Below are 24,953 nucleotides of genomic sequence, written 5' to 3'. Positions count from 1 at the left end.
TTCAGACAAAATAATCAGAGAGTTCTTAACCAACAGATTGTCACTAGAAGAAATACTGAAAGATGTTTTTTAGGATGAAAGAAAATAATAATGAAACTGCAGAAATGAATGAAGGTCCCTTAAAAAGGTTAATACGTAGGAAAATATAAAATTGCTGACTATTTAAAGCAATAATAAATACCTCACATGTAATTAAAACATGTGTAGAAGGGAGGATTCTGGGAAGATGGCAGAATAGGAAGCACCAGGAATCTGTCTCCCCACCTAGACAACAATTGCACTGGCAGAATCTGATGCAACTGTTTTGGAACTCTGGGGTCTACTAAAGGTGTGCAACCTCCGAGGGAAGCCTTAGACAGTAAATCGAAGTTAATTTTGGTCAGTACCAGTTCTTATTACCGTGGCAGCTCCGCGTCTCCCACCCCTGTGGCAGGCAGCTGTGCATGGGCTCTGGGGCAGCGTGCACACAGCTTGCAGGCGCCAGGGCGGGGAAAGAAAGGACCCTGTCCTCCAGACATTGGGGATCTGTGCTCTCTCTGATCACTGATTGCTCCTCCTGATGATAGAGGTACAGACAAATAAGACAGGCCGCCATTATTGCTGGACCTCCTCCCACAGTGTTATAAGCCCCACCCCCTCCAGCTGAAGAGCCTTCCAGGAGATTTAAAGGGCCAGCACCCTTCCCTCCCCTTAATTTTATTCTTCTTCCCTTTTGGAGAGCCAGACATTAAAAGACTAGGACATTTTAAAACAACTGCATATAAAGGGAAAATTAGAAAGTGACTGTGCATGCCCAGAGAAAGGCATAGAAAAGACCTAAGAAGACCTTAAATTTACACCTCAGGCACAGAGACAGACTACAGAAATCAAAAAACCAAAAACAATAAACAGAAACAATAACATGAAACAGCAAGCCCTGGAGAAGGAGGAGAACCTGATTTCCAGAGTTTCCAGCTCGCCATAACTAGAGAAAACCCACGCAGCAACGAAGACCCAACACAGCCAAAAATAAAATAAATTTATTTTAAAAAATTTAGCTGTAAAAAAAAGAAGTCCCTTCTTATCAGTTATTATTTTTAATGTAAGTGGACTAAACTCTCCAATCAAAAGACATAGATCTGCAGAATGAATTTAAAACACATGATCCAACCATATGCTGTCTAGAAGAGACTCACTTTAGATCTAAGACACAAATAGACTGAAAGTAAAAGGATGGAAAAGATATTCCATGCAAACAGTAACTAAAGAGAGGAGATGTGGCTATACTAATATCAGACAAAATAGATTTGCAGTCGAACAGGTTACCAGAGATAAAGAAGGACATAATATATTAATAAAGGTTACATCTTCTTCAGCAAGAAGACATAACGATTATAAAAAGTTATGCATCTAATGACAGACCATCAAAGTACATGAAGTAGAAACTGACAGAATTGAAGGGAGAAACAGAGAGTTCTACAATAACTGGAGACTTCAATACCCTACACTCTCAATAATGAATAAAAGAGCAAGACGGAAGATAAGGAAATAGATGACTTAACACAGTAAATCAACTAAATCTAACAGAAACACACAGAACACTCAACCCAACAACAACATACACATCGTTCTTAAGTGCACATGAGACATTCTCCAAGATAGACCATAAGTTAGGCCACAAATTAACTCTTAATAGGTTCTAAAAGATAGATATCATACAAAGTATCCTCTCTGATCACAACGAGATGAAGTTAGAAATCAATGACAGAAGTACAACTGGAAAATTCACAAATCTGTGGAAATTCAACAATACTTTCTTAAACAACCAATGGATAAAAGTAGACACCACAAGGGAAATTAGAAAATACTTAGAGATAGGAACTTCCCTGGTGGCACAGTGGATAAGAATCCACCTGCCATTACAGGGGACATGGGTTCAAGCCCTGGTCTGGGAAGATTCCCACATGCCATGGAGCAACTAAGCCCATGTGCCACAACTACTGAGCCTGCGTTCTGGAGCCTGAGAGCCACAACTACTGAGCCCGTGTCCACAACTACTGAAGCCCGTGCGCCTAGAGCCCCGGCTACGTGACAAGACAGGCCACCGCAATGAGAAGCCTGTGCACCGCAACGAAGACCCAGTGCAGCCAAAACTAACTAACTAAATAAATAAAATTTAAAGAAAAAAGAAAATACTTAGAGATAAATGAAAATTAAAACACAACATGTCAAAACTTATGGGATGTAATGAAAACAGTACCAAGGGGAAAATGTAGAGCTATAAAGGCTTACATTAAAAAATGAGAAAAATCTCAAACCAATAACCTAACTTTACAGCTTAAGAAACTAGAAAAAGAAGAACAAACTAAACCCAAAGCTAGCAGGAGGAAGGAAATAATAAAGATTAGAGCAGAATTAATCAAAATAGAAAAACAATAGAGAAAATGAATAAAACCAAAAGTTGGTTCATTGAAAAGATCAACAAAGTAGATGAACGTTTAGCTAGATGGACTAAGGAGAAAACAGAGAAAACTCAAGTTACTAAAATCAAAAATGATATTAGGGACATTACTACTGATTTTACAAAAATAAAAAGATTATAAGAGAGTACTATGGACAGCTGTACACCAATAAACTGGATAACTTAGATGAAATACACAAATTTCCAGAAACACAAAACCTACCAAGACTAAATCATGAGGACACAGAAAATATGAATAGACCTATAGCAACTAAGGGGCTTGAATCAGTAATCAGAACCCTCCCAACAAAGAAATGCCCTAGACGTGATGGCTTTCCTGGTGAAATCTACCAAACATTTAAAGAAGAACTAATACAAGTCCTTCTCAATCTCTTCCCAAAAACTGAACAGCTAATAAATGAATTCAGCAAAGTAGCAGAATACAAAGTCACCACGCAAAAATCAGTTGCATTTCTATTTCTCTTCTTAATTCTGTGATTGTTTTATATATTCTGATGCGGTATTCACTACATCTAAGTCCAGATTGCTTTGATTCCTTTGATTGGATTCTTTTGTTATGAAATACCCTCTTTACGTCTATTAATACCTCAAATACAGTTGGAGATTTTAACTAAGCTCTCTCAGTATCTCAGAGAACACGCAGGCGAAATAATCAGTAAGAATATAGATTTGAATCACTAACTTGACTTAATTGACACTTTTAATAACATACCACCTAGCAATGCAGATACACGTCGTATTCAAGTGTAAATGAAACAGTTACCAAAACAGATCAGTGCTGATCAGGGCTGAAAGGAAGTTCCGCCAAAATTCATGTTTATTTTTTATTCACAGTGAAAATCTCTATACAAAAAAGAACCTTGATCTTTATCTCTTATCTTACACAAAAGTTAAGATTAATTAATCATGAAAAGCTAAAAGTGAACAGAAAAACAGTAAAACATGTAGAAGAAATCATAGGGGAACATCTTCATGACCTCGAAGAGTCAAAGATTTCTTAACCAGCACTCAACCTACCATAATAGGGAAAAAATGAAAACAGTGGACCTCATCAAGAAATTCCACTGAAAGGTAAAAAGACAAGTCATGCACCGGGAGAAGGTAGGCTTAATGCACCTCTCCAACAAAGGACTTGGTGACGAAAATGTCGAGAACTCTTAGAAACCAACTTTATAAACAGAGAACCAACCTCTTTCTCTTTAATGATCAAAAGATTTGAATAAGCACTTCACGAGAGAACATAGCCAAATGGCCAGTAAGCATATGAAAGTATGTTCATCACCATCGGTCATCAGAGAAACGCAAACTAAGACCGCGATGAGACGACGAGGAAGGGAAAATGAAAAAGTGTGACAGTGCCGAGGGCTGTCCGCGGCGCGGGGAGTGGGGCGCGTGGACGCGTATCACGGCTGGCTTATGGAGGTGCACAGCCACTTTGGGAATGGGTTAAGACTGCTGGTATCCCACCTGCCCACCCACAGCAGAAGGAGTAAGGGCTCTGCGGTCTATTGAAAGGATGGGATTCCGCACAGCAACAGAAAAGAATGAGCTTCTGCACCGACTTGGATAAATCTCACAGGTCTTGTGTTGAGCAGAAGAGTCACAAACGAGACAGCCCGGCCTGTACGATTCCGTGAATATGAAATTCCACAGCAACATTGGTGGAGGTGGCGGGAGTCAGAGGAGGTGTGACCTCGGTGGGGTCCTGCCTGGGAAGGGTTACTGGGGGGCTGGGGGGCGGGGAGTGTCCTTTATCTTGATCTGGGCGGTGGCTACACAGCGAGCACATATGCAGACTTGTATCCTCCTGGACAAATACCAGCAGCACATGGCGCGCCCTTTACCGCATTTACATCCAGTAAAGAAGAAAGTATTTGATCCAAAGAAGGAAAGGAGTAAAACAACAGAAACGACCCCGGGATGGTGCGTGTGCACCGCAGGCAGACCCTCCGAAACGAGGGCTCCAGCTTTGCTGCCATGTTCCCTCGGCGGACAGCTGCTCCCGCCGCGGGTGCTGGCCCGCCTCTGCCCCAGCTTCTCGCCGTCGGCCACTGTGAGAGGTCGCAGCCCTCCGCAGAGGGCCCCCGGGTAGTGGGGGGCAATTGAAGGTCGTGGAGTCAGGAGGCCTGGGCCGAGCAACGGCCCTGCCGGTCCCGACCACCCAGAGCCAGCCGGGCCGCGAAGGGGACGCCCAGGGCGGCTGCGGCCCCAGATGACGCAAAGGACACGCAGGGTGCGCAAGGCGCCACAGGCTCGCCCGGCCGTGTCATCCTCTTATCAGCCAACAAGGGCCTGGGCAGGCACCCCAAAAGGCACCCCAACTCCCAGACAGGTGCCCCAGACGTCCCAGGGGCCAACGTCCCCAGACAACCCCTAAAGCCCACCCAGCGTCCCCTGGATAACGCGAGCAGCGGGCAGGCCCCAGAGGGCACCGACCAGGCTTCTTACTGAATGAGCCTGTAGTACTGCTGGGTCAGGTCCTTCCACTCGTCCTCCGTGAGGTCCTTGGCGGCGTCTTCAGAGAGGTCGATGTCCTCGTGCTCCAGCCGCCCCAGGTAGGCCTCGCACGCCCTGCACGCGACGTCCACCAGCTGCCCTGAGAGGCCTGTGAGCCTCGATCCTGTGCTCTCAGGAACTGAAACCCAAGGACAAGCACGTGGGGCCTGGGCCACCACCCGCCCCCATGCAGTGGCACCACTGGGGGCACAGGCAAAGGCCACCCTACCTGTCTGTGCCTCAGGGTCTCACGGTGAGGGCTCTCGCTTCTCTGGGTAGCCGCCCTGGACACCACACCTGGGCCTGGGCAGGTAACCTTTCCCCTCCCGAAGCTGCCCCCCACTGCACCGTGCCCCCTCCCCGCTGCACCCTCCGACTAGACTCTCAGTCCCTCGGGTGGGAATGAAACAGCACTTCTGATGAGCTCTCCACAAAACCTCTGCTTCTGAGCACACACTTGGTCCTCAGTGAGAAAAGAACAGGTATTCGTGGACAGCCCTGCAGTGATGCCTGCCAGCCCTGTGGGAGGCTGGGGGAGCACCTCCCTGTACGTCTAGCACTTCTCAGAGCCCCAGCATGCGTGGGCTTTGTGGCTCTGAGCATCCGACCTCTCACACAGCACCCTCTCCTTCTGGAGCCTGTGAGTCAAGATCGCTGTTGGTCTGGGGAGCACTGAACACAGGGAGGCCCCCGCCCAGGTGAAGGCAGACCTCATGCACCTGGCCCCCCCCTCACGTGGCGGCCTGCCCCCCACACAAAGCCAGCAGTCCCCAGGCTGGATGCGGAGATGGGGTGAGAGCTGAACCCTGTCGTGGGGCTACGGGACAGGAGCCTGCAGAACAAGCCTGCTTGGAAGGTGTACGGAGACACCTGCACAAGCCCCAGGCACAGCCACTGAGACGGCAGCCCTGATGGACCCAGCGGCCGCCAGCGAGCACGGACCTGGGAGAAAGCGCTCGAGCTTTGCGGTTGCTGCAGAGATTACAACATGCATTTCTTAAATGTGCTGAGGTGAACTCCACAAAATATAAAAATAACCATTTTAAAGTGAAAATTCACTTCTGGTGTCCAGCATGTAAGGAGCCTGGAAGCTGCCACTCCACCCCAACAGCAGGTGAAAACCTGAACAGACCGGAAAATCACCAGCTGTTCTTAGATCTATCCGAGAACTGAGGTCACAGGGCAAAAGCCTGCCCCAAACTGGTGAGACGGATGGGCAGGTACAGAGAGTCACCAGAGCAGAAACCTGTGCGGGAGCCGGCGCCAGGGAAGGAAACCCACCTGCTGCAATGGACGAGTTGGGAGCCGGCGCCAGGGAAGGAAACCCACCTGCTGCGATGGACGAGCTGCTGGAGGCTCAGCGTGGACAATCCTGAGACTTAGAAACCCCAGCGCTCATCTTTGGGGGCCCCGTACTTTTGTCAGTTTTACCTCCAAGAGTCTGACCTGGGGTCACAGTGAGTATCGGAGGAAAATCCCCTTGTGTTTCTGACGGGAGAGGAGGAAAGGAACACTCTGTTCCTAACAAGGCTGCCCTCAGGAGAAATAGTCACCAGAGTGTGACCTGCCAGGGTCTGATCAGGGCCTAATCAACGCTGGGGCAGGAAAATACCCAGCTCCGCCGCCTCTAGCCATCCTATCCCACCAAAGGGGAAAAAGGAGAAGCGGTGGTGAAGGTCACAGTCCAAGGGCACAGGCTCAGCAAAGACTGAGACCTGATCACAGGACTACAAAGCACTGTATCGGACAAAAAAAAAAAAAAAAAGAGGGGATTTTTTGCCAGTAGACTTGGCTTGCAAGAAATGTTAAAAGAAAGAAATCCTTAGGAGAGAAAAAAATGGCATAAATCAGAAACTCAGATCCACATAAAGAAAGGAAGAGCATTAGAGAAGGAATAAATAAAGGGAAAATTAAAACTTTACTTTTTTAATCCTTAATTGATCTGACAGAACATAATAATTTAATAATTATTATTAAAAATAAAAATAGAAAAAATATATCCAGATTATAGCTTATGGATAAGTGAAATAAATGACAGCAAAGATACAGGGCACAGGAGGGAGGAACTAGGAATATTTTGTTATAAAATATTCCCATTACTGTAAAGTGGTCAATGTTACTTGAAAATGCAGTTTGATTCATTGTAAATGTATATTGCAAACTATAGGACAACCACTAAAAAAATTTATATATATCTATATATATCTGCTATGCTAGGAAGGGAAAGAAAATGAAATCATACAAAATGCTCAATTAGAACCACAAGAGGCAGAAAAAGAGTAGAAAACAATAGGAACAAAGGACAAGGGCAACGAATAGAAAACAGTAATAAATATGGGAGCTGTTACTCCAACCATATCAATAATCACTTTAAATGTCAACGATTAAATGTATCAATTAAAAGAGATTATACAGTGATCAAACAATAAGACCCAACTGTGTTTTCAACAAGAATTCCACTGTAAATGAAGACACATATAGATTAAAAGCAAAGGGATGGAGAGAAATATACCCTGCTAACACTAATAAAGGAAAGCAGGAGTATCTATATTAATTTCAGACAGAACAGACTTCAGAGCAAGGAAAACTATCAGGGATGAAAAGAATGTTACATGATGATGAAGGGGTCAATACACCAAGAAGACATAGCAACACTTAACATGTACGTGCCTAACAACAGAGCATCAAAATACATGAGGCACAAACTGATAGAACTTCAGGGAGAAATAGATGAGCTCTATTAGAGTTGGAGACTTCAACACCCCTCTCTCAGAAATGGATAGATCCAGCAGGCAGAAAATCCGTAAGGACGTAGGTGAACTCAATAGCACCGTCAACCAACTGGATATAATGGACATCTATACAGTACTTCATCCAACAACAGCAGAATACACATTCTTCTCAAGCTCATTTGGAACAGTTCCCAAAATAGGCCACTTTGGGGCCATAAAACACACCTTAACAAATGTAAAAGAATAGAAATCATAAAATATATGCTCTCAGACCACAATGGATTAAACTAGAAATCAGAAGATACAGATAGCTGGAAAACTCCTCAAGTATGTGGAGACTAAACAACATACATCTGATAACACATGAGTCAATGAGAAGAATCCCAAGAAAAATTTTAAATATTTAGAACTGAATGAAAATAAAAATACAATACATCAAAATTTGTGGGATGCAATGAAAGCAGTGCTTAGAGGGGAATTTATAGCACTGAATGCATATATTAGAAATGAAGAAAGATCTGAAACTAACTATCTAAGCTGTTATCTTAGGAAGCCAGAAAAAGAAGAACAAATCAAACTCAAACAGAAGAAAATAAATAATAAAACTTAGACCAGGGACTTCCCTGGTGGCACAGTGGTTGAGAATCCGCCTGCCAATGCAGGGGACATGGGTTCAATCCCTGGTCCGGGAAGATCCCATATGCCACGGAGCAACTAAGTCCATGTGCTGCAACTACTGAACCTGTGCTCTAGAGCCCGCGAGCCACAACTACTGAGCCCACGTGCCGCAACTACTGAAGCTCGCACACTTAGAGCCCCTGCTCCACAACAAGAGAAGCCACTGCAGTGAGAAGCCTGTGCACCACAACGAAGAGTAACCCCCACTCACTGCAACTAGAGAAAGCCCACGCGCAGCAATGAAGACCAAACACAGCCAAAAATAAATAAATAAAATAAATAAATTAGAAAAAAACACAAACTTAGACCAGAAATCAATGAAATTGAAAACGGGAAATCAATAGAGAAAATAAGTGAAACCAAAAGCTGGTTCTTTGAACACATCAATAAAATTAATAAGCCTTTAGTCAGGTTAACTAAAAACAAAAAAGGATGGATGACATAAATTACTAATATCATAAAACTAAGAGGTGACATCACTACAGATCTCATGGACATTAAAAGGATAATAAAGGAATACTATGAACAACTTTATGCCGACGAATTTTATAATCTAGGTGAAATGGACTGATTCTTTGAAATATACAATCTGCGAAAGCTCAAAGAAGAAGAAATAGACAATCTGAATTGTCCTATACCTATTAAAAAAATCGAATCAATGGTTAATAACTTTCCAAAACAGAAGGCACCAGTCCTAGATGGATTCACAGGTGAATTCTACCAAACATTTAAGGAAAAATGTATACCAATTCTCTACAATCTCTTTCAGATGATAGAAGCAGAGGGAGTACTTTGTAACTCATTCTCTGTGGCCAGCATTACCCTAATACCAAAACTAGACAATGGTATCACAAGAAAAGAAAACTGTTGACCAAAATCTCTCATGAACATATTTGTAAAAATCCTCAACAAAATATTTGCAAATTAAATCTAACAATTTATAAAAAGAATTATACACCATGACCAAGTCACATTTATCCCAGGTATGCAAAACTGGTTCAGCATTCAAGAATCAGTTCATGTAATCCATCATACCAACAGGCTAAAGAAGAAATATTACATGATCATATCAATAGATGCAAAAAAAGCACTTGATAATATTCAACACCCACTTATGATAAAAACTCTCAACAAACTACGAATAGAGGGGCTTCCCTGGTGGCACAGTGGTTGAGAGTCCGCCTGCCGATGCAGGGGACATGGATTCGTGCCCTGGTCCGGGAGGATCCCACATGCCACGGAGCGGCTGGGCCTGTGAGCCATGGCCGCTGGGCCTGCATGTCCGGAGCCTGTGCTCTGCAACGGGAGAGGCCACAACAGTGAGAGGCCTGCGTACCACCAAACAAACAAACAAACAAACAAAAAACTAGGAATAGAACATCAAGTTGAATATCCTCAACTTGATAAAGAATATCTACAAAAAACCTACAGCTAACATTATACTTAATGGTGAGAAACTAGAATCTTTCCTACTAAAATCAGGAGCAAAGCAAGGATGTCCTTTCTCAACACTCCTTTTCAGCATCATACCGGAAATCCTAGCTAATGCAATAAGACAAGAAAATTAAAAGTAAACAAATTGGGAAAGAAGAAATAAAACTGTTTTTATTCAGAGATGACATGATTGTCTAGGTAGAAAATCTAAAAGAATTAACAACAAAAAAACTTCTGGAACTAGTAAGTGGTTATGGTCAATCACTTTCCTATACACCAGCAATTAATAATTGGAATTTGAAATTAAAAACAAAATACCATTACATTAGCACTCCAAATATGAAATAAATACATAATTAAATCTAACAAAATATGTACAAGATCTATATGAGGAAAAGTACAAAACTCTGATTACTTAAATCAAAGAAGAACAAATTAATGGAGAGAGATTCTATGGTCATGAATAGAAAAAACTCATTGTCAAGATGTCAGTTCTTCCCAACTTGATCTATAGATTCAAAGCAATCCCAATCAAAATCCCAGCAAGTTATTTTGTGGATATTGACCAACTGATTCTAAAGTTTATATGGAGAGGCAAAAAAATCCAGAATAGCCAACGCAATGTTGAAGGAGAAGAACAAAGTTGGAAGATTGACACCATCTAAATTTGAGCTTTACAATAAATCTACAATAATCAAGATAGTGTGGTATTGGTGAAAAAGAGACAAATAGATCAGTGGACTAGAGAGCCCAGAAATAGACCCACACAAATACAGTCAACTGATCTTTGACTAAGGCACAAAGGCAATACAATGGAGCAAAGACAGTCTTTGCAAACAAATGGTGCTGGAACAAATGGATATGTGCAGGCCAAAAAGAAAAAAAGAATCTAGATACAGACCTTACACCCTTCATAGAAATTAACATAACATGGATCATAGACCTAAGTTGAAACACAAAGCTATAAAACCCCTAGAAGATAACATAGGAGAAAACCAAGATGAACTTGGGTATGACGACGACTTTTTAGATACAACACCAAAGGCACAATCCGTGAAAAAAATAATTGATAAGTGGGACTTCACTGAAATGTAAAACTTCTGCTCTGTGGAAGATATCATCAACAGAATTAGAAAACAAGCTGTAAATTTGGAGAAAATATTTCCAAAAGACACATACACTAAAGTACTGGTACCCAAAATATGCAAAGAGCCCTTAAAACTCAACAATAAAACAAACACCCCGATTTAAAACTGGAGGGAAGCTGAACAGACTCCTCACCAAAGAATATATACAGATGGCAAATAAGTATATTAAGAGATGTTTAACGTCATATATTGTCAGGGGAACGCAAATTAAAACTACAGTGAGACACCACTACACACCTACTAGAACAGCCAAGATCCAGAGCTCTGACATCACCAAATGCTCACCAGGATGTGGAGCAACAGGAACTCTCATCATTGCTGGCGGGAGCACAAAACGGTGTAGCAACCACTTTGGAACAAGCTTGGCAGTTTGTTACCAAACTAAACATACTCTTGCCATATTATCCAGCAGTCGTGATCCTTGGTATTTACCAAGTGAGTTGAAAACTTACAGCTGCACAAAAGCCTGTATGCAGCTTTAATCATAACTGCCAAGACTCGAAAGCACCCAAGATGTCCCTCAACAGGTGACAGGATGAACAAACTCTGTTCCATCCAGACAGTGGAATGTTAGTCAGTGCTAAAGAGAAATGAGCTATCAAGGCATGACTTAAGGAGGGATTTAAGGAGGGACCTTAAATGCACATTAGTAAGTGAAAGGAGCCTGTCTGAGTCATATACACTGTATGATTCCAACTGCATGACATTTTGGAAAAGGCAAAGCTGTGGTGACAACAAAAAGCTCAGATGTTGGGGGGCAGGAGGAATGAACAGGCTGACCACAGAGGGGCAGGAGGAATGAACAGGCTGACCACAGAGGACTTTCAGGGCAGTGAAACTACTCTGAAAGATACTATATCAGTGGATACATGTCATTATACATTTGTCCAAACCAAGAGGGAACCCTGATGTAAACTGTGGGGTCTGGGTGATGATGACGTGTCAGTGTAGGTTCATCACTTATAACAAATGGACCATCTGGAGGAGGATGTTGACACAGGGGAGGAAAGGGCAGAGGGTACACGGGACACCTGTACCTCCTGCTCAACTTCACTGTGGACCTAAAACTGTTCTGTGAAAGTGAATAACAACAAAAAGGACTTATCTGGGTCTTGTAGGCCTAAACCCACGGTGGCCCACGACTCCCTACATGACCCAGGAGCGCCATTCCCATGGCATTCTGCTGGAAGAGACTGGGGGTCGGGCAGAGCTGCAGCCCCACCCTGGATGCACAGCTCCACGGCCCCTCCCGTCACTGTCCTCCCAGGGTGCCACGGCCTTGGCCACGCCGAGGCGGCACACACCTCGCTTGTTGCTGGGGCCACTGTCACCGGCCTCTTCCTTCCAGCCCTTGGGTGTGCTCCTGCTGCAGTTCTGGTGGCTGACCACCCACTTGAGGATGCTGGAGGCCACCGTGCGCCGGAAGTCGTCTGAAAGGACACCAAGCCTCACCCCCGTGCCTGCGCTGGGGACGGGAACTCAGCCAGCGCCAGCCATTCCCAGCCCGGCATCCCACTGCGTGCGGGGGCCTCACTCCTGCCTCAGAGCCCTCCGGGGGCCGGGCGCTCCCCCACTGTCCACACCCTCCACCTCCACACTCATCCTCCCTCCTCTGCGGAGGGGAGCCTCATCCGCCCCAGGACCTCCGCCCCAGCTGCGCATCCACCCTGCCTACAGCCCAGAGGCAGAATCCACCCACCCCGTTTCCTGCCCCTCTCCTGCACCCCCAGGGCCACGGTCTGTGGGCACCGTCACCACCTCTCCCTGCCCCCGTGTCCTCAGCCCTGCACAGAGGGATCCTTCTAGAAGAGCCCCCTGCTGACAGCACCGGGACCCTCCCCATCACACGAGCCCCTCCGGACCTTCCTGGACACGTTGGCTCCCACCGCTCTAACTGCGGGTGGCTGGGGGCCCTGCTGTATCCACCAGCACAGAGGCAGCTCAGGGTCCCCCAGACCCAGGCTTGGAGCCAGGCTGCCTCTGAGCGCCTGTCACATGCCAGGGGCAGCGGCCAGGGGAGGCTCGCCTCCGTGAGGGGCCTGGGAGGCGAGGCTGCTCCCCACCCCAAGTAGCTGGATATTCCAGCAACTTCTCTCCCAAACCAGCTCCTTCCCCACCTCAGCTGAGGCCACCCTACCCAGCATCCACCGGCCTGGCACTACTGCTGCCCTGGAAACACCCAGAACCTGAGCCCCCCACGCGGCCCCTCACCCACCCCCCTCCGTCCATCAGAACACATGCTCCTGACATCACCAGCCCTCTGCCCGAGGACGTGCGGGCACACTGCCTGCTGCAGGGCTGGCCTGGAGCTCCCCAGCCAGCCCGGCGCCCCATCTTGCGAGGCCCCTGCTCACGGCCCTGCCCCCGCTGCGCTTCTCACCTCTGCCCCCGCCCCGCCCCTGCCTTGTCCTGCAGCCGGCCATTGGCTCCTGGGAGCCCCGGCCTGGGGTCAGGGCACAGGGCAGGGGTGCTGGGCAGATGCCGCTCTCTACAGCCCCCCAGACGGGCGCTCAGGAAACACGGGTCCCCCCCGAACGACCCCCTCCCTGCCTGCCCTGCCCTTCTCCTTCTCTCTCCTGTGCCTCCAGGCAGATCGAACCAGGCACCAGCCTTTGTCCCCAGCCCAGAGGCCGTTGTCCCCGTGTGCCCCAGGCACCCAGACCCAGGCCCAGCACCACCCCCATGCCGGCCTCTCCCAGAAGCCTCGTCAGAACCAAGCTGCTGACACTTGGCCTCCTGCCTTGCAGACGCTGCCCATGGAAGTTTCTAGACTGGCTCCTACCACGTGAAACAGAGCTGAGGTCCCAGGTGCTGGGATGGGACCGGGCCCTCCGCCATCACCCCACCCCCACCCCCAGCCCTGCGGCCCCTCCTGCAGGAAGGTGGGCCAGAAAGAGGCCCCGCCGGGTTTCCGGGCCCAACGCTCAATGCCAGGCGCCTCGGCCGGGCCGCCAGCCACTCACCCAGGAACTCTCGCTTCTCGCTCTCGGTGCAGAGGCCATAGCAGCGTGGGAAGAAGGAGTCGGGGTTGGCCTGGACGTACCACGGCAGGCTCCGCAGGCTCACGCACAGCCCGATCTCCAGAGACAGCGGCACGTCAGGCCCGCCGGCCACGCGCCAGGCCAGCTTGGACCACTCTTAGTGCCCACGGGCCTGGCTGGGCAGCACCGGCTCCAGTGGGCTCCCGGGAGGGCACCTCCTGCAGCCGCCCCTCCCCAGCCGCCCGGCCCCACTGGGCCGTCCGCATCGCCCACACCCGGAAGGACACCAGCGGCCCAAGGCCTGGCAAGGATGTGGGGGGGGGCCGGAGCCCTACAGGGAGCCCCGGGGGCAGCCGTGCACTTCATCCCTGCTCCTCTGTCACCCTTGAGGGTTTAGGGGACGGTGCCCTTGTTGCCAGGGAAGCCCCTTTACCCAATCGCTCCCAGGGGGTACACACAGGCCTGTCCCTCCCGGGCTGGCCCCGCCCCTAGCCTCAGCCCTCAGGGTAAATGGGGAACGGCTGCCTGGACGGGCTGGCGGCTGAAAGGGGGAGAGGGCAGGAAGTGCCCGTGTGGCAATGCCCCCTGCAGTTGGAAGTCACAGCGCAGGTGAGGGTGGCCCGGCCCCCCTGGGATCCGAAGCCCCTCCAGGGCCCAGAGCCTGGGTCGGGCTGCGGTGTCAGCCGTCACCTGCCCTGTCTTGGGCTTGGCCTGTGCGCTTGGGGCCGCCCAGGGACACAGGGCGAGGGGCACAGGGGCTCTGGGGGGCGGTCTGAGGGCAGCAGCACGGAGCGGCTCTGGACTCTGCTGCCGGGCCAGGCCAGCAGGAGACTCCAGTCCTGGAGAGGCGCCCCCAGGGAACCGGTCCCCGAGTGGCGCGCCCGGCTCCGGAGGTGCTGGCATTTCAGGAGGCGGGGTGCTGCCCCGCCTGCGCCCCCAGCCCTCCCACTCACCTTGGTGGTGAAGGACGCCGTCTTCCCGTAGTGATTCAGCATCTGGTCGCAGCTCAGGCTGTGATAGTCAATGATGTCCCTTTTGATTGTCCAGAGGAAGTATGGTGTTTCATTTTTTACCAACCTGGACTGGCAAGAAAAAACCTTCATCCACACCCAGCACCCAAGGCTCACGTCTCTGACAATGGGACACGCCAAGACTAAAGGAACCGGGGTTTAGGTGAGAAGCGGCGTGTGATTTCCGTGACTCCCATCCTGACTGCGGCCTCGCACGTTCCTCGAGGGTCTGCTGCGGGCTCACGTGGGAGTAGATACCACACAGGGCTTCCGATGGCACAGGGGTGGGGGGCTTCGGGGTCTGGGCTGCAGGGGCCCCGAGTGAGGTCTGAGCTGCGCCCCCCATGGGTGCCCACGCTGGCCGCAGGGACACACCACGTGTGGACCTGGGAGAGTCCCCGTCCCTGGCCGCCGGGACACAGGCTCCTCCGCTGCCCCCGCACCTTCAGAATGCAGGGGCCCATGAGAGCAGCTGTCATTTGTCACAGTGTGTGAGGAACCGTCGTACACGGAAGTTTAGACAGAGGCTTGGTGGCCACCCGGGCGCCCGGGACGAGAAACGGGTGGGTGACTGGGGTGTCCTTGGTGTCTGCACTTTTGTGTTTACAAAAATGGCATGTTTTTGGTCAAAATTTCTAACCATACAAAGAGATACTAGGAAAGGGAAAGATTCTCCAAAATCCTACCCTAGAGATGACCCGGACACCCTTTGTGGTCACTGTCTGCAGACAGCATATCAGGACCACCTAAGCCCCCCGTGACTCAGGTCAATCGACCTTGACCCCTGTGTTCCGGCAGGACTGGCTCCCCCCACCCGACAACAGCACTGTTGCTGGGGGGTGCAGGGAGGGGGCTGCTGGGGCCCAGGCCGCCAACGCCACTTCCAAAACGCACCCACCCAGCTCCCTGAACGCTGGGCTCGAGCCCTTGGTCCTCGTTCCCGCTCTCAGAGTGACATGTACAGCTCCTGCTGCCACCTTCCCGTGTAAGTGTCATTTGTCACACTGTGTGATGAACCGTCGTACACGGAAGCACAGACAGCAGCTTGGTGGCCCCCCGGGCGCCTGGGGTGAGAAACGGCCTTCGGTCCAGAGCTGACGCTCCTGCGCAGGCCCGGCCCCCTGCACCCACCCCCGCCGACTGCCCACGCCCCCTACCCGTGGACGGCCCCCCAGCCTCACGGTCGACTTTCACAGAAAGGAATCCGCTCTGGGAACTTGCAGTGATGGGCTCCCCGGCCTGTCGGGGCTTTGCCCGTTTCTATTGGATCGTCATCTGCTCCTGGCCTGTGAGCGCGTCACATGTTCTGAGTACCAGATCTTTTAACTCGTAAGCCCTGCAAGTACCTCCCTGAGCGGCTCGTCTTTTCGTTCCGTTCACGGGGTCACATGAGGGACAGGAGCTCTTCAGTGCGGTCAACGCGTCACGCTTGCTCGCGGTGGACGCTGTTTGGTCTTGTTTTAACTTTCTTCCCGCCCCTTGAGTCGCAGTGACCCTCTGTTATCGGCCAGCAGAGCCCTCCCGGGGCCGCACAGCTCTGCAAAGCCCATCCCTGATGGCTGGCCTGCCACCAGGGAGCATCGAGGCCCGGGAGCTGGGCCCTGGGGCAGCTGCCCCGCCCCGCAGGCAGGCGCTGCGTCCAGCAGACTCCACCGCCACCGTCGCCGCCTGGGGGCCGTTCTGATCCTGTCCCACAGGGTTTCCACAGACCACAGGCCCAGCTTGCCTGCCCACACGTGGAGGCACACACGTGGACACTCAGAAACACGGGGCACACGGACGCACACACGTGCACACGCATGCACTCGCGCGCATGTCCTCGAGGCCGGGCGTGACCGTGGCTTTGCCACATCTCCCCCGCCAGGACACGGCACAAAGGCAGGTAAACGTCAGCCGAGACCCCTCCAGAGCCCACGGGACCTACCATCACATCGTGGATGTCGTCTGTTTTCCTCAAAGCCACTTCTTGACTTTCTTTGCCTTCAGCATGTTTGTTTTCTGCAAACACAACACACAGGAGATGTCAGTGCATCATGGCCGGAAGGCGTGACCACAGCCGGGCCCACGACAGGGCCCAGTGCGGAGCAGGTGCCCCCGTGGGTCCCGAAAGGAGCAGGGTCGAGTCAGGCTCGGGTGTCCACCGCGTGGCACCCCCGCCAGGGGCCGTGCCAGGGTCGGGGACCCGGGACGTGGGCAGGGCTGTGAGCTGGGTCTCAAGCACCGTGTGGGACAGGGCCCAGCGCAGACCCTGGAGCCAAGAGGATGAAGACTTTGTGCCGAGCAGGGGGCAGGCACAGGTGGGGTCAGGGAGGACCCGTGACCAGGGGCTGGGTGCAGCGGGCACTGCTGGGGGCCAAGCATGGGGCAGAGGAGGGACAGTCAGCGCCAGGCCGCTAAAGGACGATGAGCACCATCCAGACACAGGAGGAGGTCTGGGCATGGACGGTGGGACACCAAGAAGTGACCAGTACCAGGGTTTGAAAGGGCTCGCCAGTGCCCGGACGCCTGGGGCGGGGGCCGGGAGGTGACTCCTTCCCCAAGGGCGAGGCCACGGCACAGGACCCGCAGAATCGACTCACGTCTGGGTCCTCGTGACATACACACAAACCTCTCACACCGAAACACAAGACACCTCCAGTACTCTACCTGGCGCTCCTTCCCCTTCGTCTTTGACACTCGGAACGACCTTGGGCAGAAAGTGGAACCTCTTCTCCACCCAGCCCTTCCTCCGCAGGGAGGCCCGGATCACCGGGGAGTGTCCGTAGATGGAGAAGATCTTCTTTTCCTTGAATTGCAAGAGTGTATTTGAAATTAAAGAATTGAAAACGAGTTAATCTTGTCTCCGCAAGAGGAGTCTACTCTCAGGATGACACAGGCTGCGCCGGCGGGAAGACACCTGTGTTCTGCTCCGAGAAAATCCCCCAGGAGCGTTGGGAGCGCCGACGGGTTGGGGCCGGGCAGCCCCGGGCAGCCCCGGGCAGCCCCACTGCGCCGTGTGTATGCCTGCTGCCCCAGACGTGGAGGCCAGGAGGCACAGCACAGCCAGGACCTCGATGCTTCCTGAGGCTCAGACTCCAGCTCAGGGCAGCTCCAGGTCTGAAAGGTGGGATGCAGGACAGGGCCCGAGGGCCTGTGCTCTGCGGCTTTCTTTTCTCTGCAAAGGTGACCGCCCCTCATGCCTGGGGTGGGGGAGCTGCTCGAGGTTTGAGAGGAGAGGGGGGAACAAATGCCCACCAGTGGCTGGAGGGGCAGTGCGACCTGCCCAGGGCCAGCACCAGGGGAGCTGGGGGCTCTGCCCATCACTGTGGGAATGAGGCCAGCTGCCAGGGGCCAGGCAGGGAGTTGGTAGCTTGCATCGTCTGCCTTCCCAGATGAGGGACAGAGGGCAGGAGAGTGATGGTCATGCTGGAGCCCCAGGGCCCATGCTGCTGAGGACATAGCCTGGACACATCCGTTGGACGGGGTCAGAGGGCAGCAGCTGCAGGGCAGGGTCAGGGAACAGGGGTATGGTCAGCAGTGAGCTTAGGGCCTCATGAGCTTAGGGCCTCATTAGCTTGTGAGAGCAAGAGGGGAGGCCAGGGCAGCAGGGGGAGGCGGCTCAAACTCACTAGGGTCCCTAATAAGACTCTGAATTTGAAAGACAGATTATCCTGGGTGGGCCTGACCTAATCAGGTGTGCCGCTTAAAAGAGGGTCCAGGATTCTCTCAAGTCAGAGATTGAAAACAGCAGAGACTGTCTCTCTCCACTGCTGGCTTTGAAGAAGGTGCCACAAGGAAATTAATTCTGCCAACAAGCTGAGGAAGCTTGGAAGCAGGTCCTTCCCCTGTTGAGCCTTCAGATGAGACCCCATCTGGCTGATGCTTCATTTCACCCTTGACAGACACTGAGCAGAGGACCCAGCCTGGACCCCTGACCCACAGGAGATAATACGTGGTGTGTTTAAGAGGCTAAATTCATGGTGATTTGTCAAGCAGCATTGGTAGCTAACACGGGTCCCAGCGGGAAGACTGGGAACACATGCCAAGAACGTGTGGGCTTGTGGCCAGACGCTGAGAACTCAAGTCCCAGCGCCCACATGAAAGACCTCCAAGCCCCCTTCTAATCAGAACCTCAGTCCAAAGCCTGGCCTCACCCTCGACAGGGCCGTGCACCACGACAGGGGCCACTGTGAGGAGAGGCGGGCAGGGAGTATGACAACAGCAGGAATGTCAGTGCCCTGCAGCTCCAGCAAGACCTCCCAGCTGTGTCCAATCCTCTCCTTAACTGGAGTCCAACTGAATGACTTCAGAAAATCTGATTAACTTTAATAAGTCAGCACAGTACAATACATAAGGGAACTACAAAAGGACAAAAAAGAGTACAAGATTTCTAACATAAGAGAGGGAAAATGGAAAAATAAAAAGTAATCAGTCCACAAGGAAGCATGAGAGGAGAGGAAAACTGAACAGACAGTGCAAGCCAGATGAATGCAACACGATGGGAATACACCAGTGTTTAATATAGATAAATACACAACATGCTCCAGTTAAAAGGTAAAGAGTGCCAGACTGTATCTGTTTTTAATCTAAATCTATGTTGTTTACAGGAGAAAATCAAAAGCACAACCTTACAGATAGATAAAAAATAAAAGGATCTATATAGGAGACAGAATAGCCTCTGGGACAAAGAAACATCACTAAAGTAAAGAAAATCATCCCATAATTTAAAGCAAACGTTCAATTCACCAGAAAGATACATTTGCACCCATTAAGATGGCTATAAATTATATAGAGCAAAAACTGGCAGAAACACAAAGTAGACAAATCCCCAATTACAACAGGATATGTAACATGCTTCTCCCAGTAAATTAGAGAACACAGAGAAAAAAATTTCAATAAGGCTAGAAGACTTCAACAACGCAAATAACAAGCTCTACCCTGATGGCTGCGAATATAGCACTCTACATCAACTTTTATATAAATTAACAAAATGCTAGGTATAAAGCAGGTCTGAACACATTTCAGTGGAATAACATTGTACCCATTACATCCTCAACCACAGGCAATCAAACTAGAAATCAATATCAAAATAACTAGAAAAAGAGCCACCAGTTTAGAAATTAAGAACCATAGTTTTAAGTAACACACAGTCAATGAAAAGCAATAATATGAATTATAAAATACTTTGAACTGAATCTCATCAAAAACACTACAAAATGAAATCTTTTGAAATGCAGCTAAAGCAGTACTTAGTGGGATGTTTGTAGCCCTGAATGTTTATATGTTTTAAGGTCTCAGAAGAAAATCTGAAGATTAAATTCTACTTATACGAAGTCCCAGAAAGGACAGTGGTAGGAAGCACAAAGGGCACATCCGTGGTTGCCAGGATTTGGGAATAACTAGGGCGGGAGGCAGCTTCCAAGGGGGCAGAGGTGCTGTCATGTCTGCAGGGGTTCATGCTGATGACATACGTCACCTGTGCTGTGCTTCTCTCTCCAGGTACATCCAGCCCATCACAGCCTGAGCTGTGCACTTATGATCTGTACACTCGCATGTGTGTGCTGTGCTTCAGAAGAAAGTTAAGGGAATGAGCACATTTCCACGTGTTAATGTGTGTTGGCTTTGTCAGTGCTTCCCCACTGTCCCGGCCTGAGCAACGCAAACGCGTGATAAGGACAGAGGATCACGTTCTCAGAGTGGTAGCCGTGGAGCCACCTGCCCCCATTTGAAGAACGCTTGTCCTTCTTTATCTCCCCCAGATTCTCCCGTTCTGCTGAAAGGTAGGCCTCCCCCTTGAGGAAGTGGGTGGGTATGCCAGCTGCCCCACTCGAGCCCCAGAGTTCCTCTCCTGGGCACAAACCCCTCTCACATGCAAGTGTCCTCACCGTGTCACCCGGGAGCCTGGGGCGGGGGGAGGGCATGGGAGGGGGTCTGTGAGGCACCAGGAGTCTGTCCCTTGTCTGGGATGTGTGTCCAGAGCTGCAGTCACACGACCGCACGGCTGCAGGAGAGATCTTTACCGCGTATGTGTCTGCGTTTTTCGAATTTTGAAAGCATTACCTATTTCAAAAGTACAGCTGAGACACAAAGTAACTCGCACAAGCCTCCACGCGGGGGCCAGGACTGCGGGGGCCGCCTCCCATGGGCGGGGGGGCGTCAGAGGCAACAAACTCACTCTCCAAATTCCAAAACGAATTTCTGTTCTTAAAAGTACCCCTCCCCCCGAGCCCCAAAGAGCATTTACCTTGATTGCCTTGTCCGTTAATTGTCTTGCTATTTTGTATTTGTCTAATTTGGGGGAAGAAATCAAGTCTTGGGAAATTCCTCGTTTTAATTCTACAAAAGAGAAACAGACATCAAGGCAAAGGGAAGAGCGAACAAGTGACATTCGGACTCAGGAGACACCAGCCTAATCCCCATGTCCAGCCCCCCACAGCACTCGGCCAGCCCTCAGCCTCTGCCTGGGCCAGCCTTCCGGCCACCAGCCCCTCTGGGGTCCTCTCTGGACCCTGACCAGCAGACTCCCATCAGCACACAGCAAGCGTAGCAGCGTCCATATGGACGTTACAATGAAACCCCTCATTCCTGCACCTGCCCACTCCCTCCTCCACCTCTCGTCTCTCCTCTCTCCACAGCGCGTCTCCTGGCTCCACCACAGACAAGCTCGGACCGAGGTCACACGTGCACAGGCCAATCCCGTGGTCACTCCCCGCGTCCAGGTCTCTGCCAGCACTGGACACTCAGCCGGCCAGTCCCTGCTCCCCTGAGCCCCGCTGTCCCTCCCTCACTGCCACCCCTTCTCTCTCCCCATGCCCTAACTGTGGCCAGGCCCAGGCCTGGACCGCAGACATCTGTGCTTCACCTCCCCGTCCACCCTGGGCCATCTCATCCCAGATGGTGGCTTGAATTCCACGGGGCAGATGCTCCTGCAATGTACACACCCCGGCAGACCATCCGACCTCCCGACGCCTCCTGGACCCATGGTCCCTGGACGTCCAAAGAGCATCCCAGGTGGGCAGGCAGGCAGTGACACCCTGGCCACCCACCCACCTGCTCCACCTGCAGCTCCCTCCGCCCCGTGGACCCCAGAGACCCACACCCTCGGAGCCAACCGATGCAGGCAAGGGAGAGCACCGAGGCCCTGAGCGGGGGTGGGGCTGCAGGAGCGGCCCGTCCACATGGAGAGGGGAGCCCTAGCCCCACCTGGGGACACACGGTAACTGGACGTGGGTCACAGGCGCAAGTGTGAAACGTGCACAGGAGCCGGGAGGGGCTCTCAGAGCCTCGGGCTAGGCAGCAAGTCCGAGATGCTCCACAAAAGCACTGACCATCGAAGCTAAAATGGGCAAATCAGACTTTATCAAAATTGAAATGTTCTCCTCGGCTAAGAAAACGAGAAGGCAAACCCTAGACTCGGGGAAAAAAAATACAATACATTCAACTGACAAAGCAGACACCAAGGTGCATCTGAGGGCTTCCACATGTGGGGAGTTCTGGACAGTCAGTTACAAACCAGAGCAGGGCTGGCAGGACCACCAGGAGGACACAGTAGCCTCAGCTGCAGATAGGCACAGGCACTGCCCTCGGTCACTGACACAACCACAAAGGTCAGTGAGGATGAGGATTGAATGTGACTGTCCGACCCTCACCTCACACGCACACAGAACACCTCGCTCAGTGGCCGCCATCCTGCCCATTCCAGGACACAGGGAACATTTATTAAAATTGACCACGGAGATATTCTTAACCAATTTCAAAGGGACAGTAGCCACATAGATCGTAGCCACATAGTTCACGTCCCCTGATCACAGAGCCGTGAAGTCAGGGAGTTTAATCGGAAGACAAAGTAACAACAGGAGATTAACACACATTTCACAAACGTGCTTCTGAATAACCCGCGTCAAAGAGGAGATCGGGATAAAGAGTAATGCATGTTTCTTAACTAAATGAGAGTTAAAATACCAAGTATCGAATCTTGTAGCTAGGTTCTGTTTATAAAGCAATTTTTAGCTGTAGATGCAAATAGTGGAAAATAATAAAGGCTAAAGACAGTCAGTGAAGCACCCATCTCAGATATTAGAAAGATCACCTCAAAGTCAAACCCAAAGAAATCACCAGAAAACCACCAGCAAATTCAAACCCAAACAAATCATCAATACCAGATATTACCAGAGGAGATATTAATAAAATGTTTTTGGGGGGACTTGCCTGGTGGCACTGTGGTTAAGAATCTGCCTGCCAGCACAGGGGACACGGGTTCGATCTCTCGTCCGGGAAGATCCCACATGCTGTGAAGCAACTAAGCCCATGCGCCACAACTACTGAGCCCATGTGCCACAACTACTGAGCCTGCACCTAGAGCTTGTGCTCCACAACAAGAGAAGCCACTGCAATGAGAAGCCCGTGCACCGCAATGAAGAGTAGCCCCCGCTCTCTGCAACTAGAGAAAGCCTGCGTGCAGCAATGAAGACCCCACACAGCCAAAATTAAAAATAAATAATTTTTTTAAGAAAACCCACAAATGTACTATAGAGAAAATTAGCAAAACCAAAAGTTGGATCTTTGAAACATTTTTTTTCAAATTGATAAACCTCTAAATAGACTGACCACAACACTATGAGACTAGAAATCAACTACAAGAAAAAAAACTGCAAAAAACACAAACAGGTGGAGGGTAAACAGTACGCTACTAAACAACCAATGAGTGACTGAAGAAATCAAAGAGGAAATTAAAACATATCTGGAGACAAATAAAAATGGAAACACAACAATCCAAACTCTGTCAGACATAATAGCAAAAGCAGTTCTAAGACGGAAGTTGTAGCGATACAAGCCTACCTCAGGACACAGGAAAAATCTCAAATAAACAACCTAATCTCACACCTAAAGCAACTAGAAAAAGAAGAACAAACCCAAAGTTAGTAGAAGGAAAGAAATCATAAAGATCAGAGCAGAAATAAATGAAATAGAGACTAAAAAAAAACAATGGAAAAGACCAATGAAACTAAAAGCTGGTTCTTTGAAAAGGTAAACAAAATTGATAAATCTTTAGCTACACTCATCAAGAAGAAAAGGAAGAGGGCCCAAATCAATAAAATCTGAAATGAAAAAGGAGAAGTTACAACCCACACCACAGAAATATAAAGGATCATAAGAGACTACTGCAAGCAACTCCACGCCAATACAGTGGACAACCTAGAAGAAATGGACAAATTCTTAGAAAGGTACACTCTCCCAAGACTGAACCAGGAAGAAACAGAAAATATGAACAGACCAACTACCAGTATTGAAATTGAATTAGTAGTTTTAAAACTCCCAACCAGCAAAAGTCCAGGATCAGATGGCAGCACAGGTAAATTCTACCAAACATTTAGAGAAGAGTTAACACCTATCCTTCTGAAACTATTCCAAAAAACTGCAAAGGAAGAAACACTTACAAACTCATTCTATGAGACCACTATCACCCTGATACCAAAACCAGACAAAGATATCACAAAAAAAGAAAATTATAGGCCAATATCACTGCTGAACATAGATGCAATTATCCTCAACAAAATACCAGAAAACTGAATCCAACAATTCATTAAAAGGATCATACACCATGACACCATGATCAAGTGGGATTTATCCCAGGGATGCAAGGATTTTTCAATATCTACAAATCAGTCAACATGATACATCACATTAACAAACTGAAGAATAAAAACCACATGATCATCTCAATAGATGAAGGAAAGGCTTTTGACAAAATTCAACATCATTTATGATGAAAACTCCCCAGAAAGCAGGCTTAGAGGGAACCTACCTCAACATAATAAAGTCCATATATGACAAACCCACAGCTAACATCATACTCAGTGGTGAAAAGCATTACCTCTAAGATCAGGAACAAGACAAGGATGCCCACTCTCACCACTTTTATTCAACATAATTTTGGAAGTCCTAGCCACAGCAATCAGAGAAGAGAAAGAAATAAAAGGAACCGAATTGGAAAGGAAGAAGTAAAACTGTCACTGTTTGCAGACAACATGATA

The 24,953-nt window shown here is 49.5% G+C and overlaps 1 protein-coding gene across 1 annotated transcript in view; it reads right to left on the bottom strand.

Moving 5' to 3' along the window:
- TTLL8 (tubulin tyrosine ligase like 8) overlaps positions 1–24,953 on the bottom strand; it is a 41,233-nt gene that overhangs the window by 11,802 nt on the left and 4,478 nt on the right. The window contains exons 3-9 of the mRNA XM_060164732.1: positions 21,164–21,255; positions 17,587–17,725; positions 16,865–16,938; positions 14,884–15,012; positions 13,913–14,027; positions 12,254–12,379; positions 4,910–5,096 (exon numbers count right to left, since the gene is read on the bottom strand). Coding sequence (XP_060020715.1) covers positions 4,910–5,096; positions 12,254–12,379; positions 13,913–14,027; positions 14,884–15,012; positions 16,865–16,938; positions 17,587–17,725; positions 21,164–21,255 — 862 coding nt within the window. The remainder of the gene's footprint in view (positions 1–4,909; positions 5,097–12,253; positions 12,380–13,912; positions 14,028–14,883; positions 15,013–16,864; positions 16,939–17,586; positions 17,726–21,163; positions 21,256–24,953) is intronic.

The sequence above is a fragment of the Lagenorhynchus albirostris genome, chromosome 11 (assembly GCF_949774975.1).
Source record: "Lagenorhynchus albirostris chromosome 11, mLagAlb1.1, whole genome shotgun sequence".
Taxonomy (NCBI): domain Eukaryota; kingdom Metazoa; phylum Chordata; class Mammalia; order Artiodactyla; family Delphinidae; genus Lagenorhynchus; species Lagenorhynchus albirostris.
The sequence above is the reverse complement of the archived record's forward strand: the minus strand, read 5'-3'. Positions and strand labels throughout refer to the sequence as shown.